Genomic DNA, 19275 nt, shown 5'->3' with positions numbered 1-19275 from the left:
ATATTATGAAAGTTATTCTCACTTTTTTTTATTACCTACTACAATAAGTTTTCTGATGTAATACCTGCTCGGGATTGAAGATCAGGACTTCCAGAAGAGTTGCCCAACCAAAAAAGTGCTTAAAATAAGAAACTTTTGAGGAAAGAATGGGAGATTTATTGGCGAAAGGAAAATGTTTAAGTTCAGAGTAAGATGGATAGAAGTAAAAGAAAACTCTTTTTAAAAAAGTATTTTCTTTATAAAGTAAAGTACAGTTTCCTTATTAATATGACAGTACTCGCTGTATGACTTCGTGTAAGTTACTTAACCTCTCTCTGCTTCTGTTTTTGCATCTGTAAAATAAAGATGAGGATAGTAATAGTCCCTGCCTCAAATGTATTTTTGGGTATACATTTATAAATACAGGAACAGGATCCAGTGTATATTAAGTATATATAATATATATATTAAATATTATATAAGTGTTTGGTATTATTATTTACAATTAAATTAAATATTATGATACAGATGATATAGTTATCATCCTAACTTGTACTCAATCCAGATGTTTCTATCACTACAGTTACTGGAGTGGTTACATTAAGAAGATTTATAATACCAAGTCTTAGCAAAGACCTCCTATACAGTAGTGATGGGAATGAAAAAAAAGTGTGGCCTTTTGGAAAATTGTTTGGCAGTTTCTTAAAAAATTAAACATATGTCTGCCTTCTGATCTACTATCTCCATTTGTATTAGTCAAAAGACATGAAAACATGTACATTCATATACATACACACACACACACACACACACACACATCCCTTGTAAAAGAGTGTTCATGGGATATTTGTTTCTAATATCCTCGAAGTGAGAATAGCTTGAGTCTCTGTTCATGAGAGAGGGGATAAGTAAACTACAATATATTCATGAGGTAGAATACTACTCAGCAATAAAAAATGAACAAACTGCAAATATATGCAACATCGTGAGTGAATCTCAAGAACGTTTTGATCAGCAAAAGAAGCATGCATATGGGACTATATACCGAACATTCGATCTGCATACATTTCTAGAACTGGAAAAACAAAATCTGAACCATGGTTGCTTGTGGGGAATGGGGAAAGATTGGCAGAGGTAGTTTTCTGGAAAAATTCTACATCTTGGCAGGGCCATGGAGACATAAGTATATACATTTGTGAAAATCGATCAAATTATTAATACTAAAATATGTATATTTTACTATATAGAAATCATAATACATTTTTTAAAAATGAAAGAAAAAGCACTAGTGGATGATTTATGGGTTGTGGGTGGTGAATACACAAGTGAATACCTTTTATCCCAGGTAACAGGAAGATACCAGAGACTTCTAGGGTCACGGCCAAAGGCCCCAGGAGCTGATTCAAGCTCCTTGTTGGCCAAGACTCAACAATTCAAGCATCAGTAAAGGCATTAGTCTTGACTGTAGGATAGTATGGTTTAAAACACATACAGGGGCACCTGGATGACTTTGTCAGTTGAGCATCAGATTCTTGATTGTGGCTCAGGTCATGATCTTGGGGTCAGAATATCAAGCCCCACATCAGGCTCCACACTCAGAGGGAAGTCTGCTTGAGATTCTCTCCCCCACTTTTGTCCCACCCCCCATACATGCTCTCTCTCTCTCTCTCTCTCTCTTTCTCTCTCTCAAATAAAAATTTAAAAATTAAACACAATGTAATGTATTTAAGTGCGTGTGTTTATAAATATTTTAAAAAAATATTTTGACCACCGTCAGAAGTGCCAACTCGTTATTTTGAAAACTAGTAAGTAAAGAATCAGACATATGCTCTGGGTCTCCTATGATGAATTGCATCACTGGATAACCTATCAGTAGATAAGGGGAAAGGTCTCATTACAGAAATATTCCAGCTAATTAAGTAAAGGGTGATAAAATTAGAAATTCACCATATTGCAACCCTCAATCCATTAGAAGATCTACCCTATTGAACTAACAGTACAAAAGAGAAGGCCCTCCTAATGAAAGAACACAGGTGCTAACTGTGAGACAATCTTGTAAAAGAATATCCAACTGGACTCTGATTGAACCCTCAGATTCGACCAACTTGTAAGAAATACAGTGGACAGAGGACCATGTTTAATGACACCATAGAGATGTAGTCAGCAAAACTCAGATGGTGGAATGTACAGGACGAGCAGTCTAGTTTCCTCAATAAATAAATTGCAGTGAGAGAGAAAAGAGAAAATGAGCAAGACGGGTAGAAGGAGAACCTATAGATGAATAGAGACACAAGAGAAAGAGTGACAAAAGGCAAAGTGTGGATCTTTTTCACATCAACGTTCAAACCTGAAAAAAACACATTAACAACATAGTTGGAAATTGGAGCACTAATTGGAAATGTGATGATATTAAGGAATATTTTTAGATATATATCTATAGATAGAGATAGAGACTTTCTTAGGTCATTGGCACTATGCTTTTTAAAAGAGTCCATATCTTTTGTATTGAAATATTTACAGATGAAATTATTTGAATGCTTAGATTTGCTTCAAAGCAAAAGGAGAGAAGGACAGAAGGACAGAAAATGGGTGAGAATATCAACGAAACAAGACTAGCTGTGTGTTCATGCCTGTTGAAACTGGGTGAGGGACACATGTGGGTTCATTGACCCAATCTGTCACTTTTTGTAAGTGATTGAAATTTTCCACCATAAAAAGTTTTGTTTTGTTTTGTTTTTTAAAGACATGCAAAGGGAGAAGGAAAGGGGAAAACAAAACAAAACAGCAGATTGTGCAGAAATACAGGAAGGAAACCCAGCAGCATGCCTGAACATTCACTCCTGCATGCATTTCTCATGGTCTCTAGCAGCCAAATGGAAAGGCTGTGTTTAAAAACGTAAGCCCCGGGCGGGGCGGGGTGGGGGGCCTGGGTGGCTCAGTGGGTTAAAGCCTCTGCCTTCGGCTCAGGTCATGATCCCAGGGTCCTGGGATCGAGCCCCGCGTTGGGCTCTCTGCTCCGCAGGGAGCCTGCTTCCTCCTCTCTCTCTGCCTGCCTCTCTGCCTGCTTGTGATTTCCCTCTTTGTGTCAAATAAATAAAATCTTAAAAAAAAAAAAAAAAGACCATAAGCCACGGGTTTGAATCCTGTTCTACACCCAACTCGGGGTGGGAGAGGGGGTGCCAGACTCCCTAGGGCCCAGTTTCTCATTTGTCAGAGGGAGAGGAACTAGTCCCCACTTCAGAGGGTCGCTGTCAGGATGAAAGAAGATAATCTTCATCCAGCCTGGGACCTAGTATCTGGTACCAATCAGCACTCAGTAAATGTGGGCTCTGGGTTATTATTGCATTGAATGGAGTCTTTAAAATGAGAACATTAGACAGAAATGAATACATACACTTTCCATGGTTGTTGGAGCCTTTTGGATGACCTCTGAACTTCAAAGGCCTTTTTCGGTTTCTTTTTCCAAGCACAGAGATAAGATCAGATTTTGCAGTATTTATGTCCATCCCCTGAAACACTGTATGTGCCTTGTGGTGATACCCTGGGAGAAGTCACAAAAAGTGACAGACATTGCTTACCTTTCTCCCTATGTTTTTTTCACCTCTGTTTTTCCATTTATGGGTAAGGAAAGCAAGAGAATCTGGCTAGAACAAGACACTTCCCTCTTTTTCTTCCTGGAGGGGAACATGAGTAATGGACTTTTCCATCAGGGTTGTTTTTCCTGGACATGGTGTCCCCCACTCCAACGGCTACAACATGTGATGCTGAAGGAGACCTTAAATAAACTTCAAATGTTCCTTATCGGGCAGCGATGCTGTCCCAGCTTCTAATAAATTATATAAGTTATGAAGGCGTTTTCTGTATTCGGTGCTCTTCCTTTGAAAACAGAAGTTCTATTCATTCACGGGATTAGGTGAAAGTTTGCCGTGTGCTGTATGTGACATAGCCTTGAACCAGGCAGAGAAGGAGCCATGTGGCTGGCTCTTTCATCCCTCCAGGCCGTCCCAGAAGCTCGCCCTCACCAGCACCCTCCATTTTTCTTTATTACGTCCTCCTGCTTTCTTGAAACATGGGTCTTTCCCTCATCTGAAACTACCTTTATTTATCCATTTATGTGGTTTTTTTTTTTTTAATTTCTTGTGCCCCATGGATGTCTCTCCTTTTCACCCCCTGCACCCCCAACACCTAGCCCAGTACCCAGAGAACCAGCTCCAGAACCAGGCTATGATTTGTAAGTCCTAGTGCTAAAAAGAAATTGGGGGGGGGGGGGCTCCCTGTATTAGGAATTACAAGACAGCAGAGAATGACCTCAAGCCTGGGCCATTTCCGAGCATGGGCTCCTGGAGAATTACACTGGTCTTACGCTGGCACCTAATAGACACCCAAAACATAGTTATTGGAGAGAAAGCAAATCTAAGAAACACCAGGTCTCCAAAGAGCTCTGATATACAATTTGATAAGATATTAAGAACAGAAACCGGCACGTGTGTGAAAGGGACGCATGATTTTTCAACCGCAGGGCTGGCCATGAGGTCAAAAATATAATGATCACTCTGCTCTCCTTGTGAAACCCCAATCTAGGCTGTAAATCCCTGACTTCCTTCGCAGGTGCTTCGTGAGTATCTGGGCTGACCTGAATTAAGTTCAAGGGGAGGAAGGAGAGCAGGATGAGGAGTCGTGAAGGAAAAACACACCTTTCTTGAGTGCAGGTCTCACTGAATTTAGGAGATGAGCTGGCCATCGAGGGAGGTCGCCCTCTTGGTTGATGACAGATGGTTCAGAGCGAGGCTCAGCTGTCAGAGTTTTAGAAAACCAGTACCTCGTCTGTGATGGGCTGTGGGGGTGTGTCTGGCATTCATTAGGAACATAAAGTGTTCTGTGATCTTTTGGGGGATGCTCTTCACAGCAATTGCTAAGACTCTCTATGCCTTTGAAAATCGAGACTGCGCTACTGTATAGTTTTCCTTAAACTAGTGGACGTATTTCCCGGGTCCCACTTGCAGCAGTGGTAGAAATCCCCACCGAGTCACCAGCATGCTTGTCCGGGCTCACCAGTTAGTTATCTGGTCATGTGATGGTGTCACAGTTTGATTTTGTGGACGTCATTTCACATATGTTCTTATGTCACCAGGACCTATTCCAGAGTATAATTTCCTTTCTGCTGGGACTCCTTTCCAGGGCTCCCTAAAGTGGTTCATCCCTGCCCACTGTCTGGCTGCCTGGCCATTGGGAAGACTTGTTTCAAGTTGGATGTGGGGTGAGCTTTGCTGCTTTTCCTGTTTGGGCCTTGGAATTCCAGTTTTCTAGGGCCAGCGCCTAATTGATTCACAGAACTTCTGTCTGATACCTGAGTACTGCAGGATAATTATCCCCTTCCCTAAGATGGAATCCCTGGCACCTAGACCGCCCTGTGATTTGCACCCGGAGCCCCCCAAGCTCCACAATTCTGGGTTGATAAGCAACCCCCGCCCCTAGTGGAGCAGTGTTAGTGGTATCTGATATTGCTGTCCGTCCTCCCACAAATGGATGTGTTTTGTTTGCTACTGATTTCGTTTTTTCAATTTAAAAAATTTTTTTAATTTAAATTTGATTAATGAATATATCATGTATAATTGGTCTCCGAGGTAGAGATCAGTGAATTCTTTAAAAAAAAAATTAAAACTAGCTTGAGCACAAGTGGGAGTTAGAGGACGCAGACATCTTCGGAGTCTGTCTCCCACTCTTCTGCCCGGTGTGAGATACCCCAGTAGCCCCAGACAAAGCCAAACACACTTCTATGATCCCTATAACTGAGGACTATGGGGTAGAGGGTTTTGGGGTTTTTTTTGTTTTGTTTTTTTCATTATTGCTGAATCATGTGTTCGTTGCATGATGGGAGGGGGCGATTAAAACAGAGATCTGTGATAAGGAAGAGATGAATCAGACTCTGAACAGGCAAAACCAACAGACACTCCGACAGTCTTCTCATTTTAACCCTCCCACATGCTCTCGTGGCCATAACCTGACCTTACCCCTGCCCTCTATTTAGAATGCCAGCCTTCTCTTGGCCCTTCAAGTTGGCCTGGCCTCCAGGGTTCAGCCTGTCCTGTTGCCTCTGTTCTGAAACTGGTCATCAAAACTCTGATTGTCCTTCAACATGAGAAACTTCTCCCCATACAGCTGGCAATGTCCCATTGATTCTCTCAGGAGACTCTCCAGCCCAGAGAGACAAGCTGCCATTTATGGAGTTGTTACTGCCATCTAGACACAAATAGAAGGTTCCCCAAAATATAAAGTAATTCTCCATTTTCCCAGTAAGAAGATTCAATACACATGATTGGGGCTAACTTGAATACATAGAAATTTAGGAATGCAGATTACATAGTGGAATATCTCCTTTTAGGATTTCAGATCATGTGGCTCTATAGATTGAAAATTTGAGGGATCGTTGCCTGGCACTCTCCCTCCTTACACAGTGGTTTTTTCCAGCCCCTTCCCCTGTGCATTGGCCCTGAGACAGAAGCCCGTCTTTGACTTGTCCTCCTAGCTATCCCAACCACATCTTCACTCTGGCCTCCGACATTCGAGCAACAGCACTTTTTTGAATCACCATAGGTGATATTTCACTGGGAAAATGATTGCGTGACATTTTTTCCTTCTCCCATCCATCCTGTAAGTGCACATGCGTGGTCTCCCGGCATAACCACCTGCTGCGTGACCTTTTACTTTTTTAAAAAATATTTATTTATTTACTTTAGAAAGAGATCACGTGAGTAGGGGAAAGGGCAGAGAGAGAGAGAGAGAATCTGCAGCAGACTCCCCACTGAGTGCACAGCCCAGCATGGGGCTCCTCTCATGACCCCAAGGTCATGACCTGAGCCAAAATCAAGAGTTGGACGCTGAACCCACTGAGCCACCCAGGCACCCCTGCATAGCCTTTTAAAGTGATATATAGGGGCACCTGGGTGGCTCAGTCGTTAAGTGTCTGCCTTTGGCTCAGGTCATGATCCCAGAGTCTTGGGATCGAGCCCCGTATGCGGCTCCCTCCTCAGTGGGAAGCCGGCTTCTCCCTCTCCCATTCCCCTTGCTTGCGTTCGCTCTTTCCCTCTCTCTCTCTGTCAAATAAATAAATAAAATCTTTTTTTTTTAGTGATATATAAGTAACTCGTTTATTCTAACATTCAGCCCCTCCAGTTGTGAGGTCACACACCCACAAATAATGACTAAGTCTGTATTGAATTCTTTGCCACCTTTTCCATTGATTTTATCAAGTGAGTTGAATAAGCATCCAAACTTGGCATTGATCTAGGTTGTTTTATGCTATTGTGTCTTCCCAGACTGTGTATTGTGGTTCAAAGTAATCAGAGTCTTTGAAAGGACTTCAAGGTAAAGCCACTCCCTCACTGCTCAGGGGTAAGATTTTTTTTTTTTTTGGTAGAGGGATGTGGGGAAGACTTCCTCATTAAATACATGTGCTATATGCCTATCTACCAAGCAAATTCTTTGTGTTCTGTATGAATAATTTCATTTAATTCCTCCAACACGCCTAATAAGATGGGGATTTTTATTTTCACCTTACTAAAGAGGAAACGGATTTTCAGAGAGGTCGAGTAACTCTCCCAAGGACAAACAGCTAGAAAACCCCAGGTTTGACTCTAGAATTCACATCTTTAACCATACCACTTGCCCAAAATTTCAGAAGCTTCTTTTTCTTTTTTTTTTAGATGGAGCATGGTACCATGTCACAAGCTCTTACTTAACCATTCTAAAAATAACACACAGGTTTATTATTTTTCCTGGATTCTGTATATTTTTCTTTCTGCCCCACCTCGGAGTATAACACACTGCTATTATTCCCTACCCATTCAGGAATTTCAATAGTAATGCTTCTGTTCAATGCAAATGATGAAATAGATCCATTTTTGAGACCATAGCCATCCTGCCAAGATTTTGTTTGTTTGTGACTGGCATCTCTGCTCTCGATTAATGGTTCTGAGGCTGCCTCATGGAATTCTGAGTGTCTTTCTGAGTATAAAAGCTAGGGGCATGAAATGGGTGTGGGGTCACAGTTGAGTTCAGTATTCCTTCTGGGCGTATGCATTCGGTCGCCTGCCTTGTGCAGGATATATACAGACTGAAGTGCCAAAATTGACCTGTGGAGTTTCGACCGCTTAGCCCATCGCTGAATAATGATCCGCCCCACGTCACGCATCATCGGTGAAGTTTAGACAACAGTAAACAACGTTCCACCATGTGTTTCAGAGATGTAATGAAGAGAAATTTTAGGTAGCCAAAAGAAATAGCAGAAGTTTTGGTGTGTTTTTTTTTCCCCCATTGCTCTCCTGACTCATGTTGAAAGGCTTTTGTTTCTAATCAAAGCAACAAAACGGTAAGGTCATTTCCTTGCGATTATATGGCAGCGGAAGGCGTCAGGGTTTTCAGATCCTTACTTCCACCAGCTTTTATTGGGAGAAAACACACACACACACACACACACACACACACACACATCACAAGCACTTAATACATGTGTCTTTTGTCCTGCACCTTCTCTCCAGTCCCTTTAAATGAGCCGAGATCATGGTTCGGAGGTAAGACCAATTTCTCTTCTAATGTTCTGACGATAGACCGTGTAATGGTGCTTCGTGAGCTCTCACTGGTGTTTCTTAGCAAAATCTTGGGGCAGATTTTAATATTTTACTGGGGCGGAGTCCTCTAAGTACTAATATTCCAGGATTTGACTTTCAGAAAAGGAAACTCCAAGGAAAGTTTATCTCCGCTCTTTTCCAAAAATTCCTCTTTCCAAAAAAGAGTTGGCTCTGCTCCAGTTTGACACCAAAATGAAGATGGTCCTTAACACCTACCTTTTGGAGCATTTTCCTGTCACTGTTTTAAGTGCGATCTCTGCTCCCTTAAAGGTCCTCAAAGGGTGCTTTCTTGTTTTTACTGTGCACTTATCAGTTGTGGTTGAAGTGTGTCCTTCTGCCTTACCGCTCCCTTCCCCACACACCCTTGTTCTTTCCTTTCTTACTTTCTTTTTTTGTGGTTGTTAATTTTCAAGGCTCGAGCTCCTTTGTGGATAGGAAAAGACAGGGAGAGGGCAGGAACTGTGTCAGTAAGCAGCACGAAAATGGTTTTGGATTTTCAGTTTTTAATCATGTCCTCAGTACAGTGTGTGTGGTGACCGCTTCTCTATCTTTGTGAGCTCTTGGCAGCAAAGATTCTGTGGGGCTGGATCTAGAACTCATTAGTAGCCTTTCTAAAAGGACCCATCAGTGTTCTTCCCTACTTTGCCTGGAAAAGGAAGCAGGAAAACTGCATTCTGTCCCCGGATCTAGTTTATGGCAAAGATGTAATGTTATCAGAATTCAGCAGCTCCCCGCATTGACCTTGGCAATATCATTTTGGGGTGTGGGTGTTAATTAATTCATAAAACTTGTATGATTTGTCATAGGAAGTTCTACATCCTAATTTAAGGGAAGCTTTTTTTTTTTCCCTTTCCTCCCTTGTAATGTGGTGTTGGTAAACTCATCAAGTTTAAATCTGAGTGTCCAGTTTTAGTTTTTTTGTTTGTTTGTTTTGTTTTCTGATAGGTAGATGTCGGCGATGGAGGAGGGGAGGAAAATCTGGGTTGACTTTAGAAAACAAAGGAAATTGTCTCATTCAGGAGACTGCAAAACCCTTGGGTATAGAAGGAAGTCTGTGGAGGAAGTGGGTAGGATTGGGTACAGAAGAGAAACATCAAGGAAATAAATACATCACAATAGGGACTGGGGTAATACACCCTTGCCGTAATGTAACACTACAGTATGGCCTGAGAAATGAGTCAGCACTGTCTAAATTAATTCTGTGTAAAGGTTTCTTATGATCTGAAGGAGTAGAAAGGAATAATCTTAACCAAAATGTAGTCCTTTGACCTGGTTCTCAGACTGACATTATGGTGACCCAGGGGCTCATGTTAGATGATTCTATTCTTTAGACAAAGGCCATAGAACCTCTCTAGAAGTGAGACTTTCTTGCAGTGCAGTCTGTTTGGGAATCAGAAACTGTATTTTTTAAGCGGAAGATCTCAAATATTCCCTGACATTCCAAATTCCAGGCCAGAGCATTTTCTGTGCGTTCCAGGGAACCATTTATTTGGTCCTCCCTTTGGAGCATACAGGAAAGTGGCGACCACTAGAGTGGGGGTTCTTACCCCTTCTCCCCCCACCGTGGTGCAAGTGTTCAATAACTACTGGATAGGAGGGGATAGGTGGTGGACAGAGACCACTGGTTGAGTAGAACTGTAAACATGTAAGTTCATGTAAGTAAGTAGAACATGTAAGTTCATGCCATGCAATATTTGAGCCCAAAGAAACCTTGTACGTCACTTTGTCTGGTCCCTTCATTCTGTTACAGGCAGGATTAAAATCCAGAGTTGTAGGGGAATGTTTCGAAGATCTTATCTCCCATTACGGGCAGGGCACAGCTTCGAATCTCCAGATTCCTGATTATGTACTCTGTCCACCACTGTGTTGTTTCTAGGACCCGCTGATTGCTTTATCTAATTCCCAGCATCTCTGAATTATGTGCAACTAGGGTTATTTCTCATTTATGCATTTCTAACTTGGACTAAAAATGCCCAAATGAAGTTTTGCTTCTTCGTATGCACTGCTCACAACTATTGGCAAAAACCAACAAGCAAGGGCATGAACGACCCTAAGAAAAGGAACCCCTGCCTTGTCACTTTCACCACAAGCTGTGGTCCTAGGTAAAAATATACTCAAACACTTTCTCTTCACTTTGAAAATATTGTAGGAACCGAAAAACATTAGTGAGCTCTTAGTAAAGTCCTAGCTCAATATCATAGTTCAAGTAGAAAACTATTATTTGTCCCTACAATGGATTTCATGAAACTCCAATTAGGACTGTTTTATTTTTTTTGCTTGATGTTGGAAAACTGCAAAAATTTTCAAATGAAAGATTTTTTTAAACTAGAAAGAGAAAGCTGAATATAGGCTAGAATGTACATTAACATATGTTAATATGGCAAGGATAGGCAGACAGTTTATCATTCCAATAAAAGTAAGTAAAGAAAAGCAAGATATTGGGAACATTCTGTTAATTTTAGAGGCTTCCCCCCACCCCAGAGAAAGCCGTTGTAGATGAGGCTGTAAAAATATGTTCACTTCTGTTCTCTTCTATTGGTTTATTTTCTCTTTTGGTTTTGTTTTCTTCCGTCCTTGAGAGTTAGAATGAACAAGTCAGCAGAACTTTCAAGATTTTACCGAATACCACCCTCTCCCTCTCAATTTAATGTGTTTAGATTCAGGTTTTCCAATCAGGAATTCGTCCAGAAACTGACTTTCCGTAACAGAGCATCTTTATCTGGTAGAGCAGGGGGATGGGGCTGAACAGTACAGAGGACGGAGGGAATGGACGGCAGGTCTGACTCCGCCACTTACCCATGAGCTCTGTGGGCTGAGGGGAGCTCATTCTTCCCACCCAGGCCTCCAAGTCCACATTCACGGAGAAAGCAGTCAGACTGCTAAGGTTCATTTCCAGCTTTGAAATGTTCTGCCTCTAATTATTTGTGGTGGCTTCCTTGTCAGCTGGGAAAATGGCCACTCTCTCTGTCTCTCTTCTCCGCTCACCTCCACCTCCCTTGCTCTCATTCCTCTTTTTCTCTTCCTTCCTCTCCACTGACATTTTCCTTTTCACCTAGGAAGGAGTTGAGGGCGCGGGCTCCAATGACTCAGCTGTCGGTAGAGCCCGTGGCAGGAGAGGGGGAGGAGCACATTAAGTCGGACCAAGTGGGAAATGGTAGAATTACTGAACCTACAATCGAACCAGACCCCGGGATGCTCTCTAGGAAGAAATCAGGACCTTGTAAAGAGCGGAAGCAGCTCTTGTACTGAAATAGGACACTTCTTCTTGGATCCCAAATTCTTTAGGAGGCAGTAGCTGTTTCTCCCATGTGGGTGTGCACTGCCTCAGTGATGGGCCAGGCAGGGGGTTGGGGGCTCTCAAGGGTGAATGAAATGCCTCCACTGCACTCTTAGGAAGCCTGGGCCAACAGGAAAGCGCAAATGGGAACTCTGTAGTGACTCTCGGGAGCTCTTAGAAGTTTGACTTGTGGTTCATTTGCTACTCACTCTAGGGGAGTATGAAAAGCTCTTGACAGGAAATGGCCATGAGTAGTGGAATTTAATTAACCTGATTTTGAAGTCAAAGGATTAAACTAACAGGGGTGCATTTAGGTAGAAAGCAGACAATGTTGATTACAACCAATGGTGACACCAACACGTTCAGCAACCCATTAGTAATGGTTCTGTTCCGGATAGGCTCTGTCTCAATGAAACCAGAGCAAGAGGAAGTGGTGAGAGTGCAGGGTTCAGCATCTTTGCCTAGAAACCTTGCCTTGCCACTTAGGAACTGAGTGACCACGCCCCCACCCCCCCTACCTCCCACCCCTCCCCACCCCGACCACCTGATGGGGCTAGTTAAAATTGCCTGATAAGGTTGTTGAGGGGATTAGAGCTAGCCTCTGGCACTGAAGCCATACCTAATAAAAGACAGTATTATTTAATATTATTATTATTCATCTAGCCCAAGCATAGGAAATGAAGTGTCAGGAAGTCAGGAAAATAGGCAGACACCACCAGCAGTTGGAGTCTGCACAGTAATGATGGGTCATTTTCTTCAGGGCCCTTCATGTTCACAGTAGCATAAATATGAACCAGTTATTGGTCACCCCACATTTGGATCTCTGCACAGCTTGCCACTGTAAAAAATTTACCAGCCTTCTGTCATTTCAGACATATGGACTTGCCTGAGCCAGTAGTCATTTTTCTGTATTTCACTGAATGCAGGTCCACAAATAAGTGATCACAAGGCGTCTGTTGCAGCCCTTGACCTTGGGCTTGAGATCAAGGGTCCATCTTTTTAAGGACCTGGTTCTAAAACACTTTAAGGATATGGACCCAATACAAATCAGATCAAAATTATAGGAAGTCCTGGGGCACCTGGGTGGTTCAGTGGGTTAAGCCTCTGCCTTCAGCTCAGGTCATGGTCTCAAGGTCCTGGGATTGAGCCCCACATCAAGCTCTCTGATCAGCAGGGAGCCTGCTTCTCTGTCACTCTCTACCTGCCTCTCTGCCTACTTGTGATCTCTCTCTGTCAAATAAATAAATAAAATCTTTTTTAAAAAAATTATAGGAAGTCCTCCTGGCAAGAGTCTCACCTGGACATTGTGCTTCTACTGGGGGAGGGGGCGATGTTTTTAAACCCCTCTTACTTCAGTAGACCTGTGAGAGGTCTTTGTGTCCCAGCTAAGGAACTGGAGTAAACAGTGTCTTTAGAGACATGGTAAGAAACAAGTTGGCCTCTGTGTGATACCCAAGAAATGAGTTTTTCTGGAACCTTCGGTTTATCCCTTGAAGTATGGTGTTCCTGAATTGACATGGGCTCCACAGCATTCAGGATCTAAGAGCCAAGTCTTTCCATCTGCTCCTCTACAGCCTATTTATACCGGTCCTCTGGGAGCAGGAGTCAGAACTTTAGCAACAAGCAGGGTGTGGAGGAGGCAGGCTCCCTCTTGGTACTTGGCCTTGTGTTGAGCTGAGAGTCAGGTCACTCTAGGGGGATGTGAAGGTAATTGCTGCACTCACCATTAGTACTGCCATCTGGCTTCAGGGATTCGTCTGAAAATCTGCAGAGATTTTTGCAGTAACCGCTGCATTTGAGCTGAAGCCATAGGATGTTGTTTGTGGTAACAAAGATCTCCAAGCGCCCCCCTCAAAGTGCAAGCACCCCTCTTTATTAGAGCAGGTACCGAGCTCCAACAGGCCCCCAAATCTTGCTATGCATTAATTATCTTTTTTAAAATCTTTTCTTTCTTCTTCCTCTTTTTTTTTAAGATTTTATTTATTTATTTGACATAGAGAGATCACAAGTAGGCAGAGAGGCAGGCAAAGAGAGAGGGGGAAGCAGGCTCTCCCCTGGGCAGAGAGCCCGATGCAGGACTCAATCCCAGGACCCTGGGATCATGACCTGAGCCGAAGGCAGAGGCTTAACCCACTGAACCACCCTTCTTTCTTCTTTTTAAAATAAACTACTTGTAACTAGTAATCCTTTTAAATATTTTACATGCAGAAAGACTATATATGGCTTCTCAGTTTTTCAAAAATGAATGAAATAACTCCATTCCTTCATTCAAGTGGTTTACTGAGCAGCTGGTTGTCTTGTTTTATTTTTAAGATTTTATTTATTTATTCGACAAAGAAAGCATAAGCAGAGAGAGTGGCAGCAGAGGCAGAGGGAGAAACAGGCCCTCCGCTGAGCAGGGATACTGATGCAGGACTCGAACCTAGGATCCTGGGATCCTGAGCCAAAGGCAGATGCTTCACTGACTGAGCCACCCAGGCGCCCCATGACCAGCTGGTTTGACAGGGTGCATGCTACAAGCTGGAGGAGAGGGATGAAGAGATAGACAGGGTCCCTGGACGAAGATCCTATAAACAAATTATATCATTATTTAATTTCAATTGTGAAAAGTACTGCAAAGAGAAGTACAGAGAGCTAAAAGAAAAAGTAGCACTCGTAATAACAGTTACAGAGCCCAGAGCTATTCCAGACACTCTGTGTACACCAGCTCTTTTAAACCTCAGAGCAAGGCACCACTGTTGTGTCCCTTATGCAGATCAGGAAACTGAGGAACAAAGGGATGAGGTCGATTGCCCCTGGTTGTGCTGCTAGCTAATTAGCTCAATCAGGATTTGAGCCCCTAATAATGTGACTCTGGAGTCTTCAATCGTAACAAGTACACAGTTTGTGGCTTCGATGGTAAAATGACTTTTAATCTATATTTTTAAGGATAAATTGGGTTGGCCCAGCTGGATTAGAGTGCACTTTCCCTACTCTCTTGTACTTTGAGGTGGAAAGGAGATCACACAGAGGAAAATCTAGAAGAGGACCAGGTGGCTGGAGCCCAGAGAGGGAGGGCATGGCTGGGCAGGAAGCAGGGGGGCAGGGCAAGGTGGGCACTTTAGGTGGGCACTAAGGATGGGCACTTTAGGTCAGTTCTGAAGAGTACTAGCACCTACCTACCATCAAGACCCTCTTGGGAATCTTCCATGCCTATGATATAAAGACACTGAGTGGATGGAGCTTTCCTGAGCTGGCAAGAGTCTTTCAGAAAACGACCTGCTTAAGGTTCTTTCATGTGCATCATCAACCTGACCCATTGAGGTCTTTTCTAAGCCAAATATGTTTTCTGCCTCTCCCGGGGCCCGCGGAACGGCAGGCGCCCTGATGGTTCCCACAGCCATGTTGTACCTGTGGCAGGTCCAGGGATCAACACCATTGTCATCAACGTCACCACCATCATCATCATCCTCATGGCTCACACGCTGGAGCAGGCACACAGCACCGGTTGCCCAAGTGTCAAAGTCCAAGCGTGCTTAACCCAACACTGTGTTGCTTCCCTGCCTAGGGCACTTCCTATTAGTCAGAAACCCATCCAAAGTTAATGACAGAACTGATTCTAAAGCTTGGTTTTTACATTAAGTTTCCTTTCCTAGCCCAACAGTTAAATCTCGTGGTAAAAAAGAGTCTGAATAGAACACCATGACTTTCCCCGTGACCTGAAGCAGCCTTGTATGTTATTGATTTACTGGCCCATAGGGATACTTGACCAGCCCAGCGGCAGCCAAGTCGGTTAACACTGGCAAAAATAGAGGGATCTAAAGGGATTGGGAGATCTTTTTTTGGATACATCTAGCCAGTGGGTGTTTGAAAGAGAGAAATAAGAGGCAAACCGGAACGGCTTTAATAATTATTGGGTGCTTACTATGTGCCAAGCTCTGTGCTAAGTTCTTTACTTGTATTCATTCATTTGATGCTCGCAACAATTTTAGGAAGTTGGCTCAGTCGTATCTCCATGTCACAGATATGAACCAGAAGACTTGTTTCTCTCTCTCCCATTTTTGCCTCTCCTTGCCCTTATCTCATAGTAACAAGATTTTTCTATTATAGTTGTCCCCGGGTCATGTATCGCCCATACCTAAAAGCCTCCGATAGCCTTCCCCTGCATTTAAAATAAAGCCCACTCTCCTTACCATGTATGGCCCACAGTGAAGTAAATGACATAGCCCAGTGTTTTCCAGACATCAGTATGTATCCCACTGACCCAGAGGGCTTGCTAAAACAGATGGCTGAACACCGTTCTGCATTTCTAGCAAGCTCTGGTTGATGGGGAATACACTTCGAGGACCACTGATGAGCCCCTTACTAACTCTGTGACCTTGTCTCCCGTCCTTTTCCTTTTGGCCACCCAGCTCCAACCACACTTGCTGCCATTTTTTTTTTTTCTTAAACTGTTCATTCTTAGTGGTGAGACTTCATTCCCAAGGGAGTGAAGCTTGGTTCTTGGGGGGCAAAAAAACCCCTTAGATATTATAATAGTTTGTGTCCTTCCAAAGCTGAACTGCACCCAATAGGAATACAATGTATCTGTGGTTTTAAAGTTTCATAGAGGAGGAGGGAAGGGGGGGTGGGCGGTGTGTGGAATGTCTAGAGTTTCCTTGAGAGTGCAATAATGAAAAAAAGTTGTGCAGCGTATCTTAAACAAAGCATACTCCTACCACAGGGCATTAGCACTTATTTGATCCTCTTTCTGGAATGTTCTTTTCCCAAATATTCCCAAGTCCAACTCCTTACCATTCCCAACTCAGATTAAGTATCATTTCCTCAAATGCCCCTTCCTGATTACTCTAAAGTAATAACTTTACTGCATCACATTATTCTGTTTTCTTATTTTCGTGGCACCCAGCATGATCTGAAATCATCCTGGTATTGGTTAGTTTCCTAGTTTGTTGGCTCTCTCCTCTACTAGTGGGCCTTTAAGAAAGGAGCTCCTTGGCTGTATCCCTGATGAATATCTAGAGTCTGTGATAAATTCTGGCACCTAACTAGAGCTTGGTAAATATTAGTGAATGCAGAAGTGGTTGGTAATCACACAGTTGATAAAGTGGTCATGCTGAGATGTGAAGCCAGACTTTGAGACTTCAGACCTCCTGAGTAAGCACCCCTGAACTCCAAGGGTCATTAAGTGAGGGCACCTCGCAGGTATGGAGCTGTCACATATCCTGGATCCAGCAGATTACCCCCCACCACTCCACCTGTGTCCTCTAATAGGCAGGGGGAAGAAGCAAATTTTTCCAAATTGCTGAATTCCAATCCTACAACTTAATTTTCTCCCATGGTTACCATAAGCAGGAAAAAAGGGGAGGAAACCCCCATTCATTTCAGATGGGGAGATCAGTGCGAAGGATTATAGATAGTCATATCCTCCCATTTTACAGATGAGAAAACGGTGGCTCAAAAACATTTCACCAAATGCCCAAGACCCCAGAGCGAGGAAGTAAAGAGGCTATAAAGGGTACCTTTTTCCTTCTCCTCCTCTGGGGCCTCTCCTCGAGGCTGACACCCCTGGCCATAGCTCCATCATCATTAGAGCGTCAGCCATACCCAGCAGTCCCCTCGCCCCAGAGCATTTCCAGCATCCCAGGGAATTCTACCAGACACTGATGTGAAAAGGTGTGCCCTTTTCCCTTCTGCCTTATCTTGATTTAGGAAAGCAGGAAGGTCACTGACGTCTGGAAATAATTAGTGGTCGCTGCCATTATGGCATCGTAGTCATCTGTCTGACTCCCCTCCCACCAAACAAGAATGTGCAATTATTATTTTATCCAGGAGAGCCTGACAGAGAGTAGGTGCTCAAAAAATACGCATTCACTGTAAAACAAACAACACCAGCCGATGAATGAAGCCAGCAAAGTGGACAGTGTTTACAATTTGGTGGAAATTTGGTATTATATAATCAGAGGGGAAAAGTGATAAAATTAGAATAACATCCATTTGCAGGAAAAAAAGAAAAATAGCCCTGCTGGCTTCAGTGAAGTTTTTAGAGTTTTTTAAAGATTATTTAGTTTGTTTGTTTGTTTGTTTAGAGAGTGAAAGTGCATGAGCAGAGAGAGGGGCAGAGGGAGGGAGAGAATCTCAAGCAGACTCCCCACTGAGTGAGGAACCCCCACACAGGGCTCAATCCCAAGACCCTGAGATCACAACCTGAGCTGAAAAATCAAGAGCTGATGGTTAACCGACCGAGCCACCCAGGTGTCCCAATGTCGTTTTTGTTAACAACTTTAACCACTGTCGTTGCAGAGGAAGGAGACACATATGAATTTGAGTAGGTGGTCAATTTAATGAATTTAAGCAGAACATCAATTAGCTGCAACATAGAAAGAATGGCATTATGATGGCCATTTATATAATTTTATATAATTTTGTTCTACAAATACTCCTGATTCCCAGCCACAATATTCATGGAAATCTGAGGGTGACTTCTGCAGGTTCCCTACGTTCCGTCCCTGCCAGCCCCACAGGATCCACTTTTCTTGTTTAAATAAATCACTTCTCTTTGATAAATCTCTTCCCTGTTCCAGTGCCTTAAGCCCTTCAGGACTCAAAAGGTGTCAGTAGTTAGAATAATGGTTCCCAAGCCAGAAAACCCCGGGCTTTGATCTCCAGGGCTGTTTTAAAATTCTCTAATTTTTTAAAAGTGCATTTCTTTTCATTGACTTCAGTCTAAGAAAACGCTTTGGGGACTGGCAGTGTGAGTCCTGGGGGCAACCAGGTCCTCACTGATGGAGCACTGCAGACCCCCCAAGGCACCCCTGGATGGGAAGAGCTACGTTCTCTTTACAATTCTAATTTAACATCAACAGAAGCCTTCCCGCTATGGAATACACAAGAGGAAGCATTGTAGGCAGGACCTGCCTTGTATTTTAGAGGGTTTTTTTTCCTAACTTTACTTCTGGCTGAATATTTTATAAGGGTCAGGAGACTGAGGCAGGAGAAAGCAGGAAACTCCAGTCTGGAGTCTTGGCTCTGTCTAGCTGTGTGACCATAGAGAGGTCAGACCCCTTCCTTGGGTCTCATTGGCCTCACCTGTAAAATGGGGGTATGACACTCTGGCGTATTAAAATGTGTAATATTTAAAGGAATCAAAGAGAAGTGAAGGCACTTTGAAAGTTCAAAGCACTCTAGACAGGCAAAATGATATTACTCCTAATTAGAACATTCAGACCAACTCTGGGGTGGCCCAAGCTACCTGTTCCTTTCTCTGCAACAGAGTACCAGGGCACAGTAGGATCTGCTCGCACTGGAACACGGCCTTCGAGGACCTCTACTCTGAGGGAGTGGGTAGCAATTGCTTGGTCTTTATTAATGAAAGGTGTAGTAATACCACTAAAAATTGCATGTACTCTGCAAAGC

At 43.1% G+C, this 19275-nt stretch overlaps 1 protein-coding gene across 4 annotated transcripts in view; it reads left to right on the top strand.

The window, feature by feature from the left end:
• The window catches only part of FRMD4B (FERM domain containing 4B), a 323555-nt gene that overhangs the window by 169708 nt on the left and 134572 nt on the right, over nt 1–19275 (top strand). The window contains exon 1 of one of the 4 annotated variants that reach the window (XM_032324885.1): nt 7351–7371. The exons of 2 other annotated variants lie outside the window; for them this stretch is intronic. Coding sequence is in view for 1 of the 2 variants with exons in the window: in XM_032324859.1 (XP_032180750.1) it covers nt 8526–8549 (24 nt within the window). In the remaining variant the exon portion in view is untranslated. Of the gene's footprint in view, nt 1–7350; nt 7372–7920; nt 8550–19275 lie in introns of those variants that run through there. One more of the 4 variants, XM_032324859.1, reaches the window with a different exon arrangement.

This window comes from Mustela erminea, chromosome 1 (assembly GCF_009829155.1).
Source record: "Mustela erminea isolate mMusErm1 chromosome 1, mMusErm1.Pri, whole genome shotgun sequence".
In the NCBI taxonomy this organism is placed as follows: domain Eukaryota; kingdom Metazoa; phylum Chordata; class Mammalia; order Carnivora; family Mustelidae; genus Mustela; species Mustela erminea.
This window is presented reverse-complemented; position numbering and strand designations above follow the sequence as displayed.